Below are 26,372 nucleotides of genomic sequence, written 5' to 3' on the forward strand. Positions count from 1 at the left end.
AACTTATCATTTATACAAGTATGACCAATATATATCGCCGACGCGTTTCGACCTTGTTGTGGGACCTGCACTCTTGTTTTTGTCAAGGTCTTCTTCAGGGCTGTGTTTATAAAGTGGTAGGACAAGTTTCCGATCTACAAAAATGATAAAGTGACTTATTTTAGTATTGGGTGTTTGAGTCAAGAAATACCAACTACATGATTCGATGTCATAGCCATATGATTTCAATTGTATACATACCCGCCTTGTTATTGATGTGGGGTACTGTTTCTATTCACTCCTGTGTAACAAAAGGCCTCATTTAGTATGTAAAGGATATTTGAGTGGATTTAGCATTTCACATATATTACATTGCAACTTTAGTTACATACCCTCGGTTCCTCTTTTTTATTTTCATCGAGGGGATCATGGATTAACTCTCGGCTTCAAGATAGTACCAACCGAACAGTAAGTAACACCAACTATAAGTGTCAGAACCTAAGACATTAAGCTTCAGAGAAGAAGACATAGAAGAGTTCTTAAAGCGACCTTCCACACTTAACCCAGGAAGTATAGTCACCAACCCTAGTCAACAATCAGAACTAGAGAAGATAACTAGATTAAAAAAATAAACAGATAAGGACCGCACTACACGGTGAAGTTCTGTTTGAACACCTACGAGCAGGAACTATACCAGCAGGACTACAAATAAAGAACGTCCCAGTGATTTTTGTTGACCAACCGGAATACCTTGACGGTTTCAGCCACATAGGAACAAAGTGCTCCAGAGACTGGATGTTCCATTCAATTAAAATGGCAGAACGTTTGAGTCTAAAAGAACTTGATCAAATCAAAGAATTAGAGGAAGCCCTGCTGAACAACACAGCAATAGAAAACGCACAAGCATTACTACTTAAAATACAAAAAGAAAATGACCTATTTAAGAAAAATACAGAAGACGCCAAAAAATTAAAACTTCAGAAAGACATCAGTAATTTCTCAGAAAAAAAGACGTATCCATATTTGGACAAAGATTTCTTCAAGCAACCTCAAAACACAGGTGTGTTACGTACATACGGAGGAAGAAGCAGACGACAATTCCTGACCTTCTCAGACGCATCATCTTCGTCAGATAGCTCAGGCGATACGAATCAATCGACAAGTGCAACCACAAACCAGCAGGGACAAATTTACCAGCCGGCACCTTTTTTAGACAGAGGAAACCGCCGAGCCAGGGGAAGAGCGCAAGGCGCAAGATGGTACAACCCACAATCCAACCAATTTCAGGGGCAAATCACCACAAGAAGGAATGTCTATCGATGGTAAGAAGAAGAAAATCCTATATACAATTTATCCAATCATGATCTGACGTCAGAAGAAATAAGTGTGCTACAAAAAGGGCTCTCATTCATTCCAACAGTTAAACCAGATCTAGGACTAACAAAACTAGAAATTATACAACTGTTTAGAAAAATGAGACTCAAAATTTTCTTTGAGGATCGACCTGACTACACCGAGAGAAACTATTCTGGATTAAAGAACCAGTCCACCTTCTTCCCTAATACCACCAACATGCCAATGGAACTTTTGACATTCGAGAAAAACGTACTGCGAGATTTGTCAAGTCTAGAGAACAAGAGGATCTACACAAAATGGAATATGCCAAAAGAAGAAAAACTGGCACTGGAAAACTTGAAAAAGAACAAAAAAATTATAGTGAAGCCTGCTGACAAAGGCGGGGGGGTAGTGATACTCCAACGCGAACAGTACGAAGCTGAAGTAATACGACAACTAAGTGATGAGCAATACTATAGGAATACTGATGAGGACTGGAACAACAAAATCAAGTTCAAACTAGAGATACTAAAAATCAAAGGAGAAGAAGAAGGATGGTTATCAAAAAAAGAAGCGAAATTCTTGATTAATGAAAACCCACGGACACCATTAATGTATATCTTACCCAAGATACATAAGGACCAAAGGAATCCCCCAGGAAGACCTATAATATCCGGGGTAAACTCAATATTGGAGCGTCCTGCAAAATATGTTGATACATTCTTAAAACCATTAGTAGTAGAGACAACAAGTTACATCAAAGATACCATGCAGGCAATCGTTATCTTGGAGAACCATCCATTCGAACAAGAACAAGAAATTTTAGTCACATTAGACATCGTGAGCCTCTACTCAAACATCCAACAAGAAGCTGGTCTAGAAGTAATGAATATCTTTCTAGAGAAAAGAGAGCGGCCCCATAATGTACCGACAGAATTTCTCCTACAATGGCAGAGATATGTCTGAAAAACAACTTTTTCACATTTAATGGGAGTAAATACATTCAAGTGAAGGGCACCGCGATGGGGTGCCCTTTTGCTCCAGAAATGGCCATAATGTTTATGGCAATGTTCGAAGAAAGATGGATCTTTCACAACAATCCATATGACGGCCACATCAAAATGTGGTACCGTTATATAGACGATGTCTTCATGCTCTGGCGTGGCAGTGAGGAACAACTATCAAGCTTTACAAGATGGTTAAATGACAGAAATCGTGATATACAATTCAGCATAAACAAGAGCAAAACTGAGATGAATTTCCTGGATCTCCTAATCAAACATGAGGAAGGTCATCTATACACGACTCTATACTCCAAAGGAACAGATAGAAATACATTCCTGCACTTTGGAAGCTTTCATCAAAGAAATTTAAGAGAAAATTTGCCCTTGAGTCAATTTATGCGAATACGACGCAATTGTACGAAAAAGGACGATTACTTCGCCAACGCCACAGTACTACTTGAAAAACTGCTAGAAAGAAGATACCCAAGAAAACTCTTAATAAAAGCCATGAAGATGGCGTGGTATACTCCAAGAGAGGCACTTTTGACTCCAAGAAAGAAAGATGAAAATATACCGCTAGTATGCGTGACCACTTTTTCTGGTGTGACCAATGAAGTTCAAAAAATAATAAGAAAAAACTGGAGTACAGTAAAAAGCTTGGATCAGTTCAGAAACTTGCCCATTTTTGCCCTAAAAAGGAACTCGAGCATTAAAGACAAACTTGTGAGGGCCAACACAGCTACAAAAAAACAAGATACATCACTAAGGTCAATGCTGTCTTTACCCCCTGTGAAAGGACATAAGAAATGTGGAAACTGTGTCTCGTGCACCAACACCATAGGGGGGGACAAAATTCCAATACGGGAAAAAATGCATCTTCCATGAAGAGTTCACAACTTGCAATACGCAAAATGTAATATACGGTGTAGTATGCCCTTGTTCTAAGGCGCATATAGGCAAAACAAGTCAACAAATAAGAAAAAGAATCACACAACACAGGTCACAAATTAAATGCAAAACACCCAATGCACCAATGGTCGCACACTGTATTGAGATGGGCCATTCTGAAAAAGATATAAAATGGACAGTCCTAAAACATATTGTGGGGAACAATGTGGAGAACATTATGTCAAAATTTGAAGCGAAAATAATTCTGTACCTGGGAACAATGGAAAATGGCCTGAACGAAATGTCGGAACTGACGAACTATACTTAAGCAGAAACCCAAAATAGGAGCAGCTACATCCAGGAAGAAAAGGAGTTTAACTACAATCAGGAACTTATGTACTCACATTCAGCAAAAAATCGCAGTAAATTTATGACACAGTTAGAACGTAATAATGTATCATTCCCCCGAATTTAAGATAAAAAGAAATCTGTATCGCAAAATGAAATGATGGATAATAAGAAAAACAAACTGATGAATTCGAATAGAAGCCGACACATGCAGTAAAAGAGCCAGCGGTAAACGCAAGCTGACAATATTACAAATGAACAATTAATCGTAACTAGAAGTAATTCGTACATATACACGAGAAGTGCAGGGAACTACAAATCCCAGCCATCCACAGAACCACGTGACGATTCACGTGACGTTTCACGTAGTAAACAAATGACGGCACACGTCATACGCAGACTGAAGACGCTGAACACGGAAATATACCGGTGATGAAGACGCCAAAAACGTGAAGACGAGGAGATGCTGAAAGCGCCATACGCGGATTGAAGACGCTGAACACGGAAGTATACCGGTAATAAGGACGCCAAAAACGCGAAGACGAGGAGATGCCGAAAGCGAGCCAAGAATAGGCATCGGACAAAGTAAACAAGGTACGAAACAATGATTAGTCTAGGCAATTAATTCTGAAACCCGGAAAAAGTTAAGCACAGACTTGAGAATCATTCTCCTACGAACGCACGGGACATTCAACGCTAAGATATTTAAATGATATTCAAAAAAAGATAGCATGTAAGCGATATAATATACAAACATATTTATTTACATTTTCTACACGGCTTCACTCCACAGAAACCTAAACACAACATCTAAACCACGAGTACGCCAAGAAAGCCGAGAGTTAATCCATGATCCCCTCGATGAAAATAAAAAAGAGGAACCGAGGGTATGTAACTAAAGTTGCAATGTAATATATGTGAAATGCTAAATCCACTCAAATATCCTTTAAATACTAAATGAGGTATTTTGTTACACAGGAGTGAATACAAACAGTACCCCACATCAATAACAAGGCGGGTATGTTTACAATTGAAACCATATGGCTAAGACATAGAATCATGTAGTTGGTATTTCTTGACTCAAACACCCAATACTAAAATAAGTCACTATCATTTTTGTAGATCGGAAACTTGTCCTACCACTTTATAAACACAGCCCTGAAGAAGACCTTGACAAAAACAAGAGTGCAGGTCCCACAACAAGGTCGAAACGCGTTGGCGATATATGTTGGTCATACTTGTATAAATGATAAGTTAGATACTGTCACTAACATATGGTGGAAACAAGACAAACCTTCCGCCAGAAATAATAAGAGTCAAACCATAATATATACTGTTGTTGACCATATGAGTTAGGACCACCACCTATAAATGTGGATATGATCAGGAGAATGTTAGATCTTGACAATCTCAAATAAGTAGGACTTTTTGTGTGTATATATAGAAATGAGTTGTGTTCTTTTCAATGCACAAATAGAGACAACAAACACTTGTATATAAATGTACAGTATGAAAATAATGTTGTAAATAATGTCAATGTATTACATGTAAGGTGAAAAGGAAAATTGGTATGTGAAAAAATAACATATAAAGAAAAAGAAAAAATATATTTGAATATATACAGAGTCAATAAACGGGACTTCTGTTAAACAAATAAGTGTGTAATCCATGGTGTCAGGGGCAATTGTGCTTTGTGATAACTGTAATTTAGATTCAAGCCCCTGTTCCCCTAAAGTAATCATCCCCATATATATAGAACTAACTTTAATCCATGCTGAACAGCAGCCATACTTGTGTACAATGTGGCTGAAACACATTGCCAAAGCCAGTAGCTCTTGTATAGGTGAGACCTATTAACTTTGTCATTGCTTGTTTGGCAGCTGTAAATAGCATGTACCTGCCCCAGGGACGTTGATGAGCTTTACATGTACAACGGACAGCATTACACAAGGTCAGATTCACTTTTTTTTTTCAAGAAACAATTTGAATTATTTGCCCAGGATCACAGGATGTTGCACTGCCACCGGATTTGAACCTGGAGCCCCAGATCTAAGTCAGCTGCTCTGACAGTCTAACCACATCTCATGCCAGTATGTGCTGAAGAGAGCACAGACCTCCAGAGAGTTCAGAGCCATCACATGACTCATAGTGCCTGACTATAAGAGATCAGTTCTGAAATCACAGACAAATGCTGTCCGTTGACAAATCAATAACAGATAGCGGACATTACTTTAAATTTAAGAACTGTCCGTGTAATTTACGGACAGCAAGCCACCCTATGGGTCATTGCATATGCACTAAAATGAATGATAGCGGCCTCCTGTATCTAGGGAATGAGTGAATCGAGGATACCATAAGAAGGTGTGGTGAATGGGTCATTGGACAAATAGCTCCCTGTCTGAAATTAACAAACATATATCGTATTGTGTGATCATCCGACACAGGCCTTATCGGTAAACCTCATCATGCTCTTCTGCAGAGTCAGACGATAAAGTGATGTCTAGGAGTGTTTACTCCTGTAATAGTTATGTTAAAATGTGGGTTTTTTTTTTGCTCGTCATTTCTTTGATCTGTGACCTCAACTTGCAAGATACCAGGTCATGATAGAGTTGTGGTGGTTTCTCATTGGGAGAGACGTTGCAGTCTGGTTTATCATTTCCCATCCACTTCAGTTCATCTTCTGTGTCACCCTGTAGTGCGGTAACTTTCAAATTGGAGCAGTGAGTTCCTTTCTGTAGGATCCTTGTAGATTTTGATAGAAAACCTCCCTTCTTGTGGGTATGAATGTCTAAAAAGTGTACACCCTCATTATTATATTGACCAGTGAGCCTCAGAGGTGGGTTTAGTTGGGTAGGCCAAGTTACAAAGTTCGATAATGTGTTTTCATCACTCTCAATGCATCATTGATGTGTTGCTACCAGAATTTGATCTGGGTGTGAAAGGGGTTGGATGATGAAAAAAACATGTAGTTTTGAAGTCTAGCATGTGTACATTTGCCAGACTGAGGCCAAAGGTACTCTCCATTCATGTTGATCTATTTTAGAGGTAAAGTTTGTCCTCGAGACAGTTCTCTCTCAGTGCCAGAGTGACACACTGCTAGATCAAGGCAGTAAGGTGTCATGTATTCTGTAAATATCAGCCTTGGGTTACTCTCTGAAGAGCATCCATCTGTGGTACACACGTGTACAACGATGAAACATCTATTCCAATCAACTTCTCCTTCAATCCTGTGTTTGGTTCGTCAATCGTGATTGTCTGTTGAGCTGAAAAAGTAAATATTTTCCTAAAACAAAACATCAAGTTCTGTCCAAATGGAAAGAATGTCACCCACACAACCCAATTCCTTTTCGGGCAGGCTACTAGTTGCTCCCCTGACTGGTTGAGGATTGCTGGCGTTTTGTCAGATTAATGGTGGTAGACTCAAGTGAATTTGTTGGTTTGTCCTTCTCTTCCTCATGTCCTACCGCTCCCTAAAAATGCATCAGTACACATGGTGTAGGGATAATGTTCCCATGTGGGGGCTTTGAGGATCGGCCTATGGTTGAGGTGTTCAGCAGTCCAAATCGAAAGGGCTGTGGTTGGCAGCGTCCACCCGTGTGTGGTTGGTCGTCTATTGGATCTTGTCTCCAGATCATTGTTACTCGCACTCCATACAGGCATTTGGCAGTATTGACCTTCAGGACATAAGGGACTACTCCTTTCTGAATATCTCATCTTCGATAAGAGTCTTGATTCATTGACAATAATAAGCCCTTAAGGCGCGTTATTGCTCATCAAATATTCAGTCATGATTGCTCCATGAAGGGCTGGCCTTATCACTAGTTTGTTAAAGAACATCGGTTTGTCCCACTCGTCTGTTTGTTATAGAGCACGGGTGATGGTGGAATCAAAAATACCTGGTGTTGTCAAAATTTTCTGCACCATGATTTCATCGGAGCCTAGGCCATTTGGTCAGTCATTGTTAGTAGGGATGGTTCTCATCAGATAATCTTTGTGTAGAGTAAGTCTAGGCACTAAGGGGAGTCCTAGATGTTTACCTACTGACTGACAGCTTTGTAGCTCTTAATGTAGTGTATTATTGGAATCCCTCAGCTAAACTACTGTACTGAACCAATCCTCACAAAAGAGGTGAGAAGGAAAAGGAAAGGACAGTACATCCTCAAAAAACATTCAAGTAACACAAGAGTAAAAAAAAGAGGAGTCAAAGGTACTCTTGATTTCAGAAAGAAAGGCCCTTCACCACCTGTCGGGTGGCATGCTTCATCACTACCTACCCCTCCCCCCGGCACCGTTCTGTATGATCCAGGTGGGAGCTACTACCCAAGCATTGAAGATCTGCTGAGGTATTTTGTGACTGAATGACAAAATGGGAGCTGATGATGAGCAGAGGAAGAAATATTGGGTCACTAGGCCTTTGTATAAATTACCTGTCTATGGACTAGTGTAATTTTTATTGGATCTCTAACGGAAAATATAAAAACATGGGGGTTCATTCGACCCACTTGTAGATGGCAACATTTTTCAGCCCCTTTTGCACCCTGACACAAGGTGTTAGGGCATTCTTCAGGTCATAGTTCCCTTTCTGCTGAATAAATAAAAGTAATGTATTCAGACCTGAGAAGGAGCATTTTACAATTCACAGTGGAAAAATGCAATCCTCTTGGGATGTTGCCTGTATTATCTGAGGTCTGTTCATCTGTATGGGGTCGAGATCGACAGACGTTACTACGGTAAATCATAACAGGAAAAATATTGATGTTAAAACAAATATATCTCTTATTGTGTTCAGGCTGGTACCACACATTATGTGACAAAGTGCTGAAGTGGACACGGCACTCCTTGCAAAGCCTTCCAATGCCAACCTTACCTAAATGATGAATTCATTTAATCCCATCTCGGTGGTGGAGGTAGCAACATGACAGGGTGGGGACATAATGAGGAGCTCTCAGGCAAACAGGTGCCAGGGACAGTTTGTTCTGGTAAAAGGACACAAAAAAGCAGACATGGGACTGGAGTGGGGGTGGTCAAGGGAGAACAGTGATACCCCCACCCCGCCCCCTTCACCCCCACACTGCTTTGGCCACTTCTTTCGGATTGGTGTCACTACAACGCATGCTTTTACCACGCATGCCTTTACAACGCGGTTTTTACATCGCATACCATTACAACGCATAGTGCTTTTAGGCGCTGGATAGTGAATTATTTAATTTACTATTCCAACTCCAGTCCCCGTGGATAGCAGGGAAGGTGTTGGATAGTATATTAAATACATTCCCTATCCTAGAGCGCCCCCCAGCGCATTGCGTTGTAATGGTTTGCGTTGTAATGGTTGCGATGTAATGGTAGTGCGTTGTACAAAATTCGTTGTAACCGTGCTATACCCTTCTTTCTTATTTTGTAAAACCTGATGAATGCCATTGAATTCATCATGCGATTGTCACCGAGGCGTAAATTCAATAGCGCGGTTTGCACAGTGAATTCACCTAGAACCAGTATTCCCAGATTCATGTGATCCTACAAAATATGACAATACAAGGAAACTGCAGTCCAATCTACCCCACTCCAAACGCCCCAAATCATTCTGTGTTATTTTCTTCTGCTGCGATGGCCCCATGTGTAAAAACGTACGGTTTTGCTCTTATTTTTTTTTTTTTTTTACAGATTTGTAAAGCGCATGGCTGCCGGTAAGCGTCCCAGCGCTAGTGATAGAAAACAGAATGCGAGAAGGAAGCATTATGGGAACAGCCAGGTCTTAAGTGCTATACGAAATGAGAGTAGATTGGGCTGGGCCCGAATGTCTGGGGGCAATGAGTTCCACAACTTGGAAGCATTATAGGCAAAGAGTCGACATCCAGAGCGGGCCTTCTTGAATCTGGGTACAGATGCCAAGTTGCAGTGTGAGGAGCGGAGAGTTCTATTGGTATTGTAGGGAGTAATAAGGTCTTTTAAAATAGGTGGAGCCTTTCCCTGGAGAATTTTGTGTGTCGTGCATAGTGCCTTAAATTGTACTCTCTCCTGGATTGGCAGCCAATGCAAGGCGTTCAGGGCTGGTTTGGCTGAGCAGCGACGATGAGTTCCTGTGAGAAGACGGGCTGCAGTATTTTGTACTGTCTGAAGTTTTGCTAGTACTTTTTTTGGGGCCCCCAGGTAGAAAGCGTTGCCGTAGTCTAGGCGGGACATCTCGGGGCCCTGAATCAGGAGTTTTTGGGAATGTGCTGGGGCAGAATTTTTCTAGCGGTCCTTAGAAGGCCATGGCACACGCCGGCCGTGTTCCTTGCTTGGGTAGAAAAGTTGAGACCTTCGTCCAGCCAAATTCCTATACTCTTGATTTCCTGTTTAGGGATAGGTGGAGTGCCCATACAGGGGGGCCACAGGGACTCGGGTTGAAAGAGTGACTGATTGCCTAGAACCATTATCTCTGTCTTGTCACTATTGAGTTTAAGATGTGAGATGTTCATCCATTTAGTGATATCACTAAGACATTTGTAGAGATTGGTGAAAGATTGGTCTTGCTGACTTAGGGAGACTTCCAATTGGGTGTCGTCTGCATAGGTTAAAAGCTTGATCCCGAAAGGGGTGACGATTTTCTCAAGGGGGGACATGTAAACATTAAAAAGGGTCGGGCTCAGGGATGACCCCTGAGGGACCCCGCAATGGATGGCAGTGGGATTGGAGATGAAATTACCATCTGCTACCTGGAAGGATCTATCGTTTAGGAAGGATTCCAGCCAGGATAGGGCTGTCCCTGTGATTCCAAGTTCTCTAAGCCTGTGGGCCAGTATCGAGTGGTTGACGGTGTCGAAGGCTGCGCTCAGGTCCAGAAGGATCACTGCCACTGATCCTCCTGAGTCTATGATCTTTCTTGCCTCTTCGACAACCGCCAACAACGCGGTTTCTGTGCTCTGGCCAGGCCTAAATCCCGTCTGGGAAGGTTCCAGGATGCCATTGGTTTCAAGGTATTCAGAGAGTTGATGGTTGACACATTTTTCGGCTATCTTACTGATGCCTGGGAGCAGGGAAATCGGCCGAAAATTGCTTAGCTCTAGTGGATCTAGATGCGGTTTCTTAATTAGGGCTTTGGCAATTGTTTTTTTCCAGCTGGGTGGAACGACACCATGGAGAAGCGAGGTGTTAATCAGGGTTGCCAGATATGGAAGAATGGTAGGAGCAACTGATTTTAAGATGTTAAAGGGTGCGGGGTCATCTGGAGATCCACTTTTGATTGAGTGTAATATTGGGGAGAGAGTGTCTATTGTCAAGGGGGCGAAATGAGTCAATTGATGTACTGCTGTTTGTGGAGTGGAGCTAGGCGTGTGAACAAGGGGGAGAGCGACGGAAGTTTGTGACGGGAGGGAGTTAAGAATATTTTTAATCTTTGAATCAAAAAATTCAGCAAGTTCAGCAAGTTCGTTACACCGGTTAGCTGAGGGCTCCACCGGAGGGGGAGGGTCTGGTGTTTTGAGAAGTTTTTTAGCGATTTGAAAAGTCTCCCTTGATGAGTTGGCAGATGATTGGATTTTTTCTTCGAAATAGTTGGCTTGGGCGATTTTGAGTGCCTTTTTGTAATTAAGAATAGTATGTTTATATTCTGTCTTTTTAATAGGATCGAAGTTTTTTCAGTCTCTTTCCGATTTTTTACAGATTTTTTTCAGGAGACGCATTTCCTGGGCGAACCATGGGGAGGTGATTTTACCTCTGGGTTTACAGGTAGATTTTTTAGGTAGGGTTTTATCCAATGTCTCTCCTATCCATTTAGAGAAATCGGCGTCGGCTTGAACGGGGTTGGAGACAGGTATAGGAGGGGACTGCTCTAGATTAAGTTTCCATTTTTCTGGGTCTAGGGTGGCCCAAGGGCGAGTGGGCTTGTTAGGTAGAGGTTTAGGGCGTATGGTGTTATAGAGCCCCCAATTCAGTGATATTAAAAAATGGTCGGACCATGGTAACGGGATGGGATCTAGGGTTATGAGATCATCAATGTTGGAAAAAATGGGATCCAACAGGTGACCCAGTGAGTGGGTGGGTTGTCTACTTTGTAGCCTAAGCTGGAGGGTTTCAAGGTCTGCTATTAAATCGGAGGCTAGTTTGTTTTCACCTATGTCGAAATGGATATTAAGATCCCCCAGGATCATAAAAGTAGAATGGGTGGCAGCCAGTGTGCAAGTGTGTTCCATGAGAGACTCACTGAACTGACCTATGGGTCCTGGCGGGCGGTAGATAAGAATTCCTGACATCGATCTACATGGGGAGATTTGAATAGAAAATAGGCTATTTTCACAGTCTAGGAGGGGGCTGCCTTGCAAGCGGCAAGATAGATGTTCTTTATAAATTATGGCGATTCCCCCTCCCTTCCCTTTAGATCGGTCTACATGTTGGATTAAGAAGCCAGGAGGAAGGGAATTAACGATGTCCGGGTCGGAGTCTGGTCCCAGCCAAGTTTCTGTTAGAAAAAGAACATCTAGCAGAAGATTTTCTAGAATGTGGTAAATTTCTATTGAATGTTTGGGGAGTGATCTGCAGTTAACCAGGGCCATGCGCATTAAGCTGGGAGTAGTTGGTGGAGGCTCAGTTGGCGTAAATTTGTACGGGCAGTAAAGGCAGTGATTGGAGGGATTATCCCCAAGCACGGAGTGTAAGCAAGGGCCCGTTATGTCTTTTTCCAAGTCTAACAGAGCATCTCTCGAGTATCTATATATGGGGTGACGAGCATTCTCTATAATGTCTGGCTCTGGGCTCTGTCTAGCACGGACGAGCGCAGACGGGCTTACCTCTGGTGCACCCCCGGCGCGCCATCGTCGCGCCCGCTGCGCGGCCGAGGTGGGAGGTGCATTTTGTAGTGGAGGGCCTGATCACCGTAAACACTAGCCCGCTGATCCTACGGTACACCCAATATGGCGTCTAAAGTGAATTCAGCCCTGCCTAGTCCCGCGTTCCAGGGGCCCTCACTCGGCTGCTGAGAACAGCGCGGACTCTGTGGGCGAACAAGGAGAAAGGTAGGACAAAGCGCTATGTTTAAAAATACAAGTGCAAATACAGAAACGGCGATTTTAAAATTTACACACGGATTTAGATCCACGATCTACTGGCGGTGCTAGCTAACACACACACGAGATTTATGATCAACTAAAATGGTGCAAATAAACTAAAAGAGCATAAGGTGCAAAATGCTTCCTGACTCCCGGCTTCCGCCTCAGGAGTGTATGACTACCACAGTTTGTCAGAGGAATTTGGGCTCTATATGTAGTGGAGGGCCTGATCGCCCTAAACACTAGCCCGCTGATCCTACGGTAAGCCCAATATGGCGTCTAAAGTGAATTCAGTCCTGCCTAGTCCCGCGTTCCAGGGGCCCTCACTCGGCCGCTGAGAACAGCGCGGACTCTGTGGGCAAACAAGGAGAAAGGTAGGGCAAAGCGCTATGTTTAAAAATACAAATGCAAATACATAAACGGCGATTTTAAAATTTACACACAGATTTAGATTCACGATCTACTGGCAGTGCTAGCTAACACACACACGAGATTTATGATCAACTACAATGGTGCAAATAAACTAAAAGAGCATAAGGTGCAAAATGCTTCCTGACTCCCGGCTTCCGCCTCAGGAGTGTATGACTATCACTCTTACTCTAAACATCCAATGGTCCTCTTGTCCTGCAGAGGGGGTGAGGGGCACCCTAGATGATGCACGTCTGTAGCTCACTACCTCCCCTACTTCACTCTTTCAACATGGGCATGGCATAGACAAGCAGCGCCCACTTGTTGTGAGTTGTACAGCATGTCCTCATCCTCTCATCCTGTCCTTACCTGCAGGTGAACATTGGATTGATCATCTTCGTCCTTCTGGCCTTCATCCACCCGATAAACGTGTTCCTGGAGTGCCGACGGCGGGAGCGAGCTATGGTGGGTGCAGCCGACAATACACCTGCTTTGATGGAGGCAATAAAGACTGTCCTGGAAGCCATCCGTTTGGCAAGCTGAGCCTCAACTGTGCTAGGAGTGCACGGCTGGCCATCAACAAACCTCTTTGCTGGGCACTCTGAGTGTGGAGGCGGCGGTCCCAGGATCTGGGGAGCAGTCCGGATGCTGCATCTATATACTTTATATCCATTGTGAATCCAATGAGGATATCATAACTTTGTTTGCTAGCAAAATCACCTAATGTTCAATAACTGTATATTGTGCAACGTCCTGGTCCTCTATGTTTGTTATCCATATATTTTATATCTCTTTTGTACGAATTGACACATGTGAATGCGTGTATACCACCTCATCCATTTATGTTCTTATACTGTAAAGCGCTCTGATACCCTCGTGGGTCACGTTCGTGCTATATAAAACTTTATAAATAAATAAATAAATCTCAGTTTTCAGTTTATTGCACTCTGAGCAGGTCTTAGCCCCAGCTGCTGCACTGGAGCTGGTCGTCATTGCCAACTCTAGGGGACATTTAAAGTAAAAAATTAAAATGCTTCTTTTAGTTAAAGTTTCAATTTATTTCTCAACTCTTTCCCGGTTTTTATTTGTTTATTTTCTGCTTGTTTTTTCTCATTGTTGAATTAATTTTTCTGTGCTCTTTATTTTTTTAATTTTGCTTGCTATTGTTTCTTTTTAACTACCCTGCTTCTCTTCATACTTTATTCAGGTTTTTTTTTAACTGTACTCCTTTTTTAGGTCGAGCCTAGCGGCAGCGAGCATCCGCTGCTCGTTCTGCGAGGCATGCTGTAGTAGAGAATGCTGTGAAAGTCTTACCCACTCTCCGCCCATATTTGTCATTGTCTGGTGTCATTGTCCTTTGTAAATGCTGGTTTCCGATTCATTATGAGGCTTGTTAGTCCCTCCTTGATTGTTTGTCGCCAATTGTTACCGCCCATGACGACTGGACCTTTTACTTGGCTTGTTACACGGTCTCCGTTTTAAGTCTGTGAACACTATTTTGTTTTGTAACTAACTAATGGGGACAATTGCAGCTGCTTCCTGCATGTGCCCACACAGGACAATGGCGGGCGCTTTTTTTGTACTTCATTACTTTTTGGATGAATTGCATGCTGAGCGTGGCGCCCGATTTAGGCACACATCACTCAGTTTCATTTTCTAAAATGTTTCTTAACTACAATGTTTAGCGCAGCACCTGTTTTAGAGACACTGTGCTTTGTGTTTATTTTATTTTTTAGGTCTCGTCCTATTCCATTCCGCAAGGAATGAATAGGACAAGACTATTGGGGCTAAACTAAGAGCTAAACTAAGCTCTGAAAAAGGCGGATTTCCAGAAGTGCATGTGGTCTCGTGAACGCGCTTCTATCCGCCAGCCTCGCATCACCACATGAAAGCCATTTGTTGCTTGTTTACACTTCTCTCACGGCCGCGAGGCCGTGCGTGCTTCAAAGGGATCCGCTCACTTCTCCTCCCCCCTCGCCGAGAGCTTCACATTTCAAAGAGCTCTCCCCCGCCTCAGAATGCATTTTTGGCCAATATCTACGCACTGAGGAGCGAGACTGATCTTTCCATGTCGGCATGAAGATCTGTTCATAATCGTATCCACAGATTCGGCACTGGGGCGCGACAATGGACACCAGCGCACTCCAGTCCTACCCTACCACCTCTGACTGCCTGAAAGAGAGTTAACGTTGCTTATCTAAAGATCTCTTCCCTGCCTCATCTTCGGCCTCCTTCACAGCTAACTGCACGGATGATCCTTCTTTCTCCAGAGCTGCTAAGCACGGGCTCTGACATGTTATCTAAGCATCCTCAGCTGTTGCACCAGCAGGGGACTTGCATCTCATTTGAACCGAGTTGGTTTCCCGAATAACTCATTCCTCTTCTCTGGGGACGCCGCACCGATCACTGCGTATAAGGAATTGAAAGGTTTCTAACTGCATACCACTGCTGACAAGCTAGTCAGGGGCATCTTTGCAACCTCAAGTCCATTTCTGAGCCTCCCTAAATGACCCCTTCCCCAGCTCCACTCCATACATGACCCAAATCATACTTAAGGCATACAATGCGCCACTGCTTGTGGGTGCCCCGTCTGGCATTAAGCCACATTTCCACTCGGAATAGATGCGGACATGCACTCTAATGTGGCGTAACGGTCAGATCTGCCGACTTTGGAACTGGAGAAACAGGTTCGCGTCTCGGCGTCGTCTCAACATCCTGTGATTCTGGGCAAATCACTCCCTGTGCCTACCAAAACATGAATGTATACTTGTCTAACGCAACTGGCACTTATGTAAATCCCTCCATATCTTCGGGAGGAGTTCGCGCAATATAAAACTGAAAAAAACAAAACACTTCGCAGGCTTTTCTTGAAAGAGCAATATGTAGGCATACTTCGGAATCGTTTCTAGTATGCTTAGTTTTTATGGCGCTCTTCCCAAACTATCAATCTCCTGCAAGTTAACATTGTACTTTGTGATACCTCGCCCATTCTTTTTAAGCAATGATGGCCCAGTTTGTTTTATTTTCTGCTTTGGGTTCTTCACTCTGTGTTTTGGCAGTCGCGGGAGAGATTTACACGCTGTTTGGTAAAGAAAACTGTAGCGCTACTGACACCTAGTGGCTCAGTGATATAGTTACAAAGACGGCCTGGCCGAAATCCTCATATATTCCGGTTCATGAAATAAGGTTTTTTGGAAATCGCACTGAAACTTCCTAAGCAAAAGTACAGTTGCGTCTTTCAAGTATGGCATGAGGTTAAAATGAAATGAAACCTTAACGCCTTATAGGCTGTACTCACACAATGTACATCAGCATCATTGCTGACATTCTGACCTGATAACGATATTGAGTCATGCACGTGACAATGATCAGCAGCGCGGCTTCCAGGGGAGCTGCTAATTGCTTTATTCAGCTGCCCCAGGGAGCACACAGCCTGGCAGTTTAGCGCTGGCCCGCCGCCTCTGTTATTTACCCTAATGCCTTTGATTCAGTGCTGGTGGGGAGGACGGCGAGGGGGCAGCCTTTTGTGCACCTTCATTTTCTGACTGTCTCTCCCCACTTCCTCTCTTCTCGAACTTCTCTTCCCCTCCCCTATTCTCCCCCTCCTCCGTACCAATACATTTCCCTTCCTCTCTCCCCGCTCCTTCATCTGCCCTCTCCCTCACACCCCCGCCACCCCTTCTCGTTCCCTACACACCTCTCCTGCCTGCTCGCGCCTAGCAATACGCAGAGTAATTTAAAGCTGTTTGTGGCCTGTAATGTGCTCTCTTTTTATTAACTGCTATTGCCTCCATGTCACAGTTTAACAATAATATCTGCACTAATCTCCCTTCTCCCCTTCATCTCACCGCCCTGCTTTCTCAACTATCACTTGTATTACTCCATCTTTCTACATATCTTCATCATGTCTCTTTGCTTCCCCTTCTCCTCCTATTCCTCATTTACCTCCACTTCTTCCTCGCTCTCTGCGTTTTTACATCCTCCTCCTCTTTTTAGGTCAAGCCAATTTATAAGCGCAAACCTTCAAGTGCACGCAGTTAAAATTGTCCAGCGCAACTACCACTGTTAAACAAAATGTGACTGGTTGCTTTGTGTTCTTTCTAATGTTTGGAAACTTGCAGCTTGTTATTTTTATTTCTTTTCATTCCCTTTTACAATTTCTCTCCAGCCTCCTCGTGCTCCATTTTTATTCCTCTTTCCTTCTTTCTGCCTTGCTGTCCCCTCCCTTCTTCTCCCACTAACACCTCATATTTCTCTATTTTCTCTCCTCCTCTCAACATTCTGCCTTCCACTCACTTCTGCTGTTCTCTGTCTCTCTTACTAACATCCCTTTAGACCCGTTTACATGCTCTCCCTTCGTTCACCGTGTCATTGCATTTTCTTCTTTATCCCTTCATCTCATTCTTTCTATCGCCCTCACTCTGTCTATCTATTGCCCTCACTCTATCTGTCTATCGCACTGACTCTATCACCATCACTCTATCTATCTATCGATCGCCCACACTCTATTATTATTATTATTCGGGCTTTGGTAAAGCGTGCAGCTTCCCCAACGGGGTGTCCCGGCGCTAATTGATTGTAATGGGGTCCCTACAGAAAGAAACCTAAGACAAGCAGCTTTTAAAATGCGTGCACCTATTTCCCCGGCTTCCGCCTCAGAGACCTGTAGCAATCAATTATCTGTCTATCTTTCGATTGCCCTCACTCTATCTATCTATCTATGTATCTATCTATCTATGTATCTATCTATCTATCTATCTATCTATCTATCTATCGCCCTCACTCTATCTATCTATCTATCTATCCATCTGTCGCCCTCACTCTATCTATCTATCGCCCTCTATCTATCGCCCTCCCTCTATCTCTCGCCCTCCCCCCTCTATCTCTCGCCCTCCCTCTATCTATCTCTCGCACTCACTCTATCTATCGCACTCACTCTATCTATCGCACTCACTCTATCTATCCATCGCACTCACTCTATCTATCTATCGCATCACCACAGCATCACTCAGTACCACCACAGCATCACTCAGGGGCACCACAACATCACTATGCCCTACCACAGCATCACTGAACGCCACCGCATCACTCGTCGCCACCACAACATCACTCAGCGCCACCACCTCATCAATGTGTGCAACCATTCAACAACAACTGGTTCAAATATGTTCTCTCAATGTTTCAAGCTTTATTACAAATGTCACAAAAAGATGGTAATATTTCACTTCTGTCCTTGGATTTTCGTCACAATAAAATACAATGAACATAATCTTCACAAAAGTTATTTACAAAAGTTTAAGCTATTGCAGTTATAAATTACAATAACTTTTATTTAAGTATTCATTATTAAAAAAAAATAAAAACCATTGTTAGACTGCTTGCTTTCTCTCCTGAGGCTTGAGCCGGGAGGTTTGCTTTTTTTAATCGTTGCTGTTTTTAAAAACTATTGAATTTCCCTGTGTGTCCTTCCCCCTCCCTCGCGCTGAAGCTGCAAAACGCGATTGCGTTAGTTTGGCATTTAATATCTTAACGTTGCCATTGAACTTTGCCCAAAGTTAAAAAGGTGTGTGTACCTTAGCGACCCATTCCGTTTTCCCCAGTCAACGAGCAGCCTACTTGCTCGGACCTTCTCTGTGGGTGTGGCCGATCTAAGGGCCGTCATCTGCGGGGACTGGGTGCTTCAGGACAGCGGCCATCTTAGTGAGGGCTCGCTGGGAACGTCGCTCGGACGATGCTATAAAAACATACGTATATGGCTCCGCGCAGCGGACGCGCACTGCAGCCGCGCGCCGGAGTCAAGCCAGAGTCCAGCCCGTCTGCGCCCGTCCGCGAACGAACGGGACACGGGGCGCGACTCTATAGTCCAAGCTCCTCTGCACCTATAGAGATATCCAACAATAAGAGACATCGTCATCTCTACTCCAAATCTGACCTCTTAAAACTGGGTAAGCTAACATCGCGTAACTGCATGCACTCAATTGACCCAGAGTCTCTACCCGCGCAGTGCAACCTATGCCATCAACCTCTCCCCAAATTAACACTGACCTCCAATCCAACAATGAACCTCAAATTGCTATTACTCAATTGCAGGTCCATGCCTAAACATAAAACAGAAATCTACGATATTCTGATTAATGAAGATCTTGATGCCATGTTTATTACAGAAACATGGCTAGACGAAGCTTCCTCCCCAGATATCCTAGAGGCTATCCCTAACAACTATAGCCTTCTAAGAATCGATCGTCAAAGACAACGGGGGGGGGACTGGCAATGATTTGCAAAGAAAAATTAGAATGTACCTTAACTGAATTAAAGATCATTGACAGTGAATGTGGCAGATTCACCATTAAACTAGACGCTACCACCACAATCAATAGATTACTTATATATAGACCCCCTGGTGCAGCGGTGCCCTTCTGCAGCCAACTCATTGAAATGGCAACCCAGCTCGCCATTAGACACCAAAATGTCATTATCCTCGGCGACCTCAATATACATCTAGAGGATAGCCACTCTAGAGAAGCTCAGCTCCTACGGAATGCTTTTAACTCGGTCGATCTTAAACTCCTCTCCACACTGCCCACCCATCAACAAGGACATTTATTAGATCCCATTTTTGCTAACTGGGAAGGCATTAGCATCTCGCCGCCCATCCCTCTAATATGGTCGGACCATAGTATGGTGCCGTTTAGGATAGCTAGAAAACACATCAAAAACATCCATGCCAAACTGCCACCTTACAGGCGTCTTAATTTTAAAAAATGTACTCCGGAACTTCTCTCACATGAACTAACTGAACATCCTCCTCTAACAGGAAGCTCCCTACAGGAAGTTTGGGATAATTTTGAATCCTGGTTAACTAAAGCCTTGGACAAAATTGCTCCATGGACTAATAAACCACCAGCCAGACAATCCAAAAGTGCACCATGGTTCACAGATAAACTCAAAAATGCTAAGGCCCTTTGCAAATCCATTGATACACTCCGGAACTCAAAGAAAACTATAGAAATGAACTAAATCCATTGATACACTCCGGAACTCAAAGAAAACTATAGAAATGAACTAAAAAAATATCAAAAATTGGTAAGATTAGAAAAAAGCTTTTATTACAAAAGCAGAATTGTGGAATCCAAGAACCCTACGAAGGAGCTATTTTTTATCTACAGAGAAATTACCAACCCATCACGCCTAGATACCAAAGATACCTACTCCACGGAGATATGCGACCAGATAGTGGATTTCTTCGTGGATAAGGTAGAAAAAATCCATGCTACCTTCTCAAGCAACACTAATACAGCAAAAAACAATGTAGACAATCCTAGCTCCCTCTCTTCTAAATCTCTCCTCACCAATTTCAGGACCCCTAACAAACAGGAATTAATGATAATTATTAATGGAATTGGCTCAGGTTCCCCGATGGACACCTGCCCCCCGGAACAATGTAAAGCGGTCATTGAAAACATATTACTAGATCAAATTAGTAACATGATCACCTTATCATTCCAAGAAGGCCACGTCCTGAAAAACTGGAAATCTGCCCAAGTAATACCCTTAAAAAAGAAGCCAAATATCCCAATCTCTCAGCTCCAAAATCTCAGGCCGATCTCGCTTCTCCCTTTCTGTGCCAAAATCATAGAAAAGGTGGCCAACTTACAACTCATGGAGTTTCTGGAAAAAGAATCTCTACTCCACCCCTCTCAGTCAGGGTTTAGGGCAGGCCACTCAACCGAATCAGCAGTTCTGTATTCAACCGAACAGATCCGGAAGTTGGTGGATGAAGGAGAGACAGCAGCGTTGGTCCTACTGGACCTAAGTGCGCTGCTGTCTCGACTCTCAGACATGGGAGTAAAAGAGCTAGCTCTCACCTGGTTCCAGTCCTACCTTACAGACAGAACGTTCCAACTTCATTGCCCACCCTTTAGGTCCTCTCCTCGTGGTGTCTGCCATGGGGTTCCACAGGGCTCTAGTTTGAGCCCTACATTATTTAACATCTACATGGAACCCCTGGCACGCATCGCGGAGGATTTTGGAGTGGGCATTGTCAGCTACGCTGACGACACTCAGTTGATATTCAAACTAACCCCAGACAGCAGAGACTTAGCCAACAACTTCTCCAACTGTATGTCAGCGATAGCGACTTGGATGAACAATAACTGCCTCCGCCTCAACGGAGACAAAACAGAGGTACTGATTGTAGGTAAAGCTGTATCTACTTGGTCGACCTCTCAGGCAAAGCCCATGTGAATAAAGTGACTAGCAAATGCTTTGACACTCTAAAAATCCTTCGCAAAGTACTAGATCTCTTGCCGACCGAAGCGAGAAAAACCATAGTTCACGCTTTAATATCCCCTCACCTGGACTATGGAAATGTTCTCCTGTTAGGTCTAAATCAGAAGGGACTGCACCAACTACAATGTATACAGAATTCAGCAGCTCGATTGGTGCTCGGTCTCCCTCGGAAAATATCCACTAAAAATGCGCTTGCCAAACTTCACTGGCTCCCGATTAGAGAGAGAATTATATTTAAGACTCTCTGCTATGCTCATCGCATTGCCCATAATAAAGGCCCCAGCTATCTGAAAAACCTCATCACCATTCACCGCCCGATCAGGGATCTGAGATCGTCGGGCATGATGCTATTCAAAATCCCTCGCATCACAAAAGCTAAAATGGGAGGGAAATCCTTCCGTTACCTGGCCACTAAGTCATGGAATGCTCTGCCAATCCACTTGCGGATGGAACCCTCCGAAACGCGATTCAGAGCAAAATTGAAAACCCACCTTTTCCCTAAACACTAATTTCTGTCATCTCTCGGTCCCATCTCTTTGGACCAGTTTTGTGTAGCCAGGCGCTTAATAAATGCTTTATTATTATTATTATTTGTAATATCAATACATCTAAGTCACGTAAATACAACACATATTGCATTACAAATGCTATAGGTGTCACATTTGCGAAAGTTATAACTATTGGCATTGTAAATGACAAAACTATTAAATTCGCTATTTTCAAAACCAACACATAAATACAAAAATTGTCATTTACAATAACAATAGCTCAAACTTTCCTAATGCGAGACCTATTGCATTGCAAATGCTTGTTTACTTTATTGGTGAGCGCAGCGCCCGCTTCACGGCCACCGCGCTCTGCATTTAAATCCCGCCAGGTTTGGCCCTGAGGCAGGAAGAGTGCGTCTCGTGGCTGGAGTCTGCACCGTAATAGAGGTGTGCTTTGTTTCGATTTTTTTTAAAGTTTATTGTTGAGCGCGGTGCTTGCAGCCCGCTTCAAGGACACTGTGCTCCGTGTTAACATTAAAAACAAAGAAACCGAGCGTGGTGTCCTTGAAGCGGCGGCGCGCTCGGTTTTAAACTTAAACATGGGTTTGCAGTGCAATAGGTCTCGTATTTACGCGAGTTAAGCTATTGGCATTGTAAATGACAATGCCTTCTATTCATAAAAAGCATTGTCATTTACAGTGCCAATAGCTTAACTCGCGTAAATGCGAGACCTATCGCATTGCAAATGCTTGTTCTTTTTTGTTTCGTTTCCCTCTCTTTCTTTCTTCATCTTTATGCTTTATATTATGTCCATTTCTCCTTTTTAGGTTGCAGCCTACCAGACAGCATAGCTGTCTAGTTCGCTAAAGACATCTTTTGGAGATTCAGAAACTTGATGTAGGAATGCATTCTGCCCTTATTTGCTTTAGGCTGTCCAGCTTGAGTTTGTCCCTTACGTTGCTCAAACCTTGTTTACTGTGTTCTTCCATGAACTTGCTTTCTGTATACAGACCCTGTTCTAATCTTGTCACATTTGCAGTGCATTCAAAGACAGGTCAAATGTGAAGCTCTCAGGGAACATGGTATTTGCTTTTCTTTCTCTGACTTCAAAGATTGAGAATTTATGTGATCATCCTGCTGAGTGTCCATCAGTACACTTGGGAATGACATTTGCAGACATTATCGTTTGTGTGCAGTAAAACTATATTTCTGTACAAATGTAATGGGCCTTTCAATTCAAAATGCGTTGTCTGTAATGGAAGTGTGCTACAAAACCATACATAATCCACACTGCACCACTCCACGCCCTTCCCCTCTGTGCCACACCACTACATTCTACACCACTTTACTCAAATGCCACTCCAGTCTAACAGAACAGTAGGAAAGTCTTTCTCCTACCTCGGAGCCAAGGCCTGAAACAACCTCCCCCTCCCCCTCTGACAAACTCCGACACTGCTCCAGTTCAGGAAGGACCTCAAAGACCCGGCTCTTTGGATGACCCCAGCACTTAATGGAGCCGCCCCGTCACCTTGAGACCCTTGCAGACGAGTAGCTGCGCTTCATCAACCCCTGATTGATTGAGTATACGCCCCGCCAGTCCAAGTCTCTTCCCCCGCTGCACTCTAATTTATTCCACTCCACTCCAATGTACACCAATCGACCCCATTCCATGCTATTTCGCTACAGTCTACCCCAATCTACTCTACTCCAACCCTCCCAGTCCACTCCACCGAATCTATCCCACCCCAATCTCCCCCACTCCAATCTATCCCACTTCAATCTACCGCACTGCAATTTACTCCACTCTAACCAAGTCTTCCACAATCCACTCAAATTTACCTCAATCCACTCCACTACGATCCAATCTACCCCACCACAGCCTACCTCACTCAACTCCACTCTACTCCACTTCACTCTACCCCACTGCACTCGGTATAAACCACTCTACCCCACTCCACACCAATCTACCGCATTCAACTCAAATCTTCTCCACTCCAAACTACCCCAGTCCACACCACTCCAATGTAGTTCAATCCACTCTACCCGACTGCACTCTATTCCACTGCACTGTACCTCAGTCCAATTTACCCCACTCTATTCCAATTTAACCCACTCCACTCCAAATTCTACTGCAGTCTATCCAACTCCTTTCCACTCCAATCAACCACAGTCTGCCCCACTCCAAATTTACCCCAATCCACTGCAGTACAATCCAATCTACCCCACCCCAGCCTACCTCACTTAACTCCAATCTACTCCACTTCAGTACACTCTACCCCACTGCACTCAATCTAAACCAGTCTACTCCACTCCAATCTACCACACTCCTCTCTGGTCTACCCTACTCCACTCTACAACATTCCATTCTATCCAAATATACCTCAGTCCACTTTACTCCAGTCTACTCCACTACAATCTACCACACTGCACTCAAATCTACCCAACTCCACCCCAATCTAACGCAGTCCACCCCACTCCAAACGATTGCACCCTACCCCATTCTACCCCAAACCAATCTACCCCTCCTCAATCTACTCCACCTCAATCTACTCCTTAATCTACTCCGCCTCAATCTACTGCTCCCCAATCTACCCCACTCCAATCTACCCATATCTACTCCACTCCACTCTACTCTAATCTACCTCACTATACTCCAGTCTCCCCCACTCCAGCCCACGCCATTGCAATCTATCCAACTCCACTCTATCCCACTCCACCCCACTCCTGTCACCCCACTTCACTCTAATTCACTCCACTCCAAACTACCCTACTCCAATCATCCCTCTTTAATCTACCCCACTCCAATTTCCCCATTCCAATCTACCTTACTCTAATCAACCCAATCTACCCTTCTTCACTCCACCCTAATCTACCCCACTCCTCCCCAATTTATTTCACTCCACTCTCGACTCCACTCCAAGTTATCCAACTCCACTCTTCCCCAATCTACCCCACTCCAGTCTACCCACTTTTCCCAACTCCACCCCATTCCTCTCCATTCCTATGATCCCATCCCACTCCGATCTACTCCACACCAGTCTACCCCACTCCACTGTAATCTACCAGCATTCCCCACCCCAATTCAGTCTACTCCACTCCAATCTAAACCATTCCAATCAAACTCAATCTACTTCACTTCAATCTATCCCACTCTATACCAATGTACCACACTCCATCCCACTACAGTATTCCCTACCCCATCCCAATCTACCCCACACCACTCCAATTTCTCCCATTTTACCCCACACCACTCCACCCAATCTACCACACTCCAAACTCCATTCCGTTTTACCGTACTGTAATCCACCCAATCTATCCAACTCGAATATGCATCACTCTCATTTACCCCAATCTATTCCATCCCACTCTACCCAAATCTACCCCAATTCATAATACTCTACCCCAATCACCACGCTAATCTACCCAACTCCTCTACTCCAGTCTACCCCAATACACCCCACTCAGATAGGTGAGCCTATTGGTTTACTTTCATGCCTCTAGTTCCATCTTTTTTCCCTTCTATGTTTCCTGTTTCCTTACTTCATTCATTGCTCCTCCCTCCCACCCCCTTATCTTTGTAAACAGTATCCAATGTTTTTAGGTCTTGCCTGGCGACCGCAGCGCGAAAGCGCTGTCGCCAGCTAGATCTATTGTTGCTGACTTGCCTCGGAAGGGAGACAGGAGATGGGCATGCGCAGGGGCGATTGGAGGTTGTGAACGCGCTCGTGAACACGCACGACACGCAATGTGCACATCTCCTGTCTCCCTTCCGAGGCAAGTCAGCAACAATAGATCTAGCTGGCGACAGCGCTTTCGTGTTGCGCTACCTACGATTCAAGGAGAGTTTTTAATATTAGCCGTTCAAAGTGTTGCCATTCGGTGTCACCACAGACCCTAGGTTATTCATCAAATGCCTAGCCGCGGTAGCCACTTATCTCAGAAAGGGGGGCACCCATGTGTTCCCCTACCTAGACGATTGTCTGATAAAGAGTGCAGGCAAGTAACTGTGTTTCGCTCACACCCAAGCCGCTTTAAACCCCTTCCACAGTTTGGGCTTCACTATAAATACAGCCAAGTCTCTCCTCCAAATCCTCCAACCCCAGCCGTGCCTGGTTTCTGTTCTCACTACAATCACTGGAAAGGCATACCGCAGTCACACAAGGGTGCAGGCATTCCAGCAGACATTGCCTCTTTAATTAATTTTTTTTTTTTACAGAGTTTTATATAGCGCAAACTTGAACCGAATCAGGTATCAGAGCGCTTTACATAGCACCAGTTGCATTACATGAGGACACGGGGAGATTAAGTGATTTGCCCAGAATCACAGGATGTTAAGCGTCATTGCCGAGACTCGAACCCAATTCCTCAGATTCGAGATCGGACGCCCTAGCCATTAGACCAACTCCTCTCCTCTCTGACTTTTCAGTCAGAAGAACAACTCACAGTGAGGACAGGTATGTGCCTTCTTGGAATGATGTCCTCATGCATAGCCATGGTCACCTTTACCAGACTGCACGTGTATTGACTCCAAGTACCTTGCTGGTAGGTCGCTCCCCCACCACACATCTCCGCCTGTGTGTCCTGACCCTACCCCAGCTGCCGCTGCTGTA

General features: G+C 44.0%; 1 protein-coding gene across 1 annotated transcript in view; it reads left to right on the forward strand.

Moving 5' to 3' along the window:
* LOC147736606 (equilibrative nucleobase transporter 1-like) overlaps positions 1–13,858 on the forward strand; it is a 767,478-nt gene extending 753,620 nt beyond the window's left edge. The window contains exon 12 of the mRNA XM_086953784.1: positions 13,361–13,858. Within this exon, the coding sequence (XP_086809910.1) occupies positions 13,361–13,528 (168 nt within the window). The 3' untranslated portion in view covers positions 13,529–13,858. The remainder of the gene's footprint in view (positions 1–13,360) is intronic.
* Positions 13,859–26,372: the final 12,514 nt, after the last annotated feature.

This window comes from Lissotriton vulgaris, chromosome 1_2 (assembly GCF_964263255.1).
Source record: "Lissotriton vulgaris chromosome 1_2, aLisVul1.2, whole genome shotgun sequence".
In the NCBI taxonomy this organism is placed as follows: Eukaryota; Metazoa; Chordata; class Amphibia; order Caudata; family Salamandridae; genus Lissotriton; species Lissotriton vulgaris.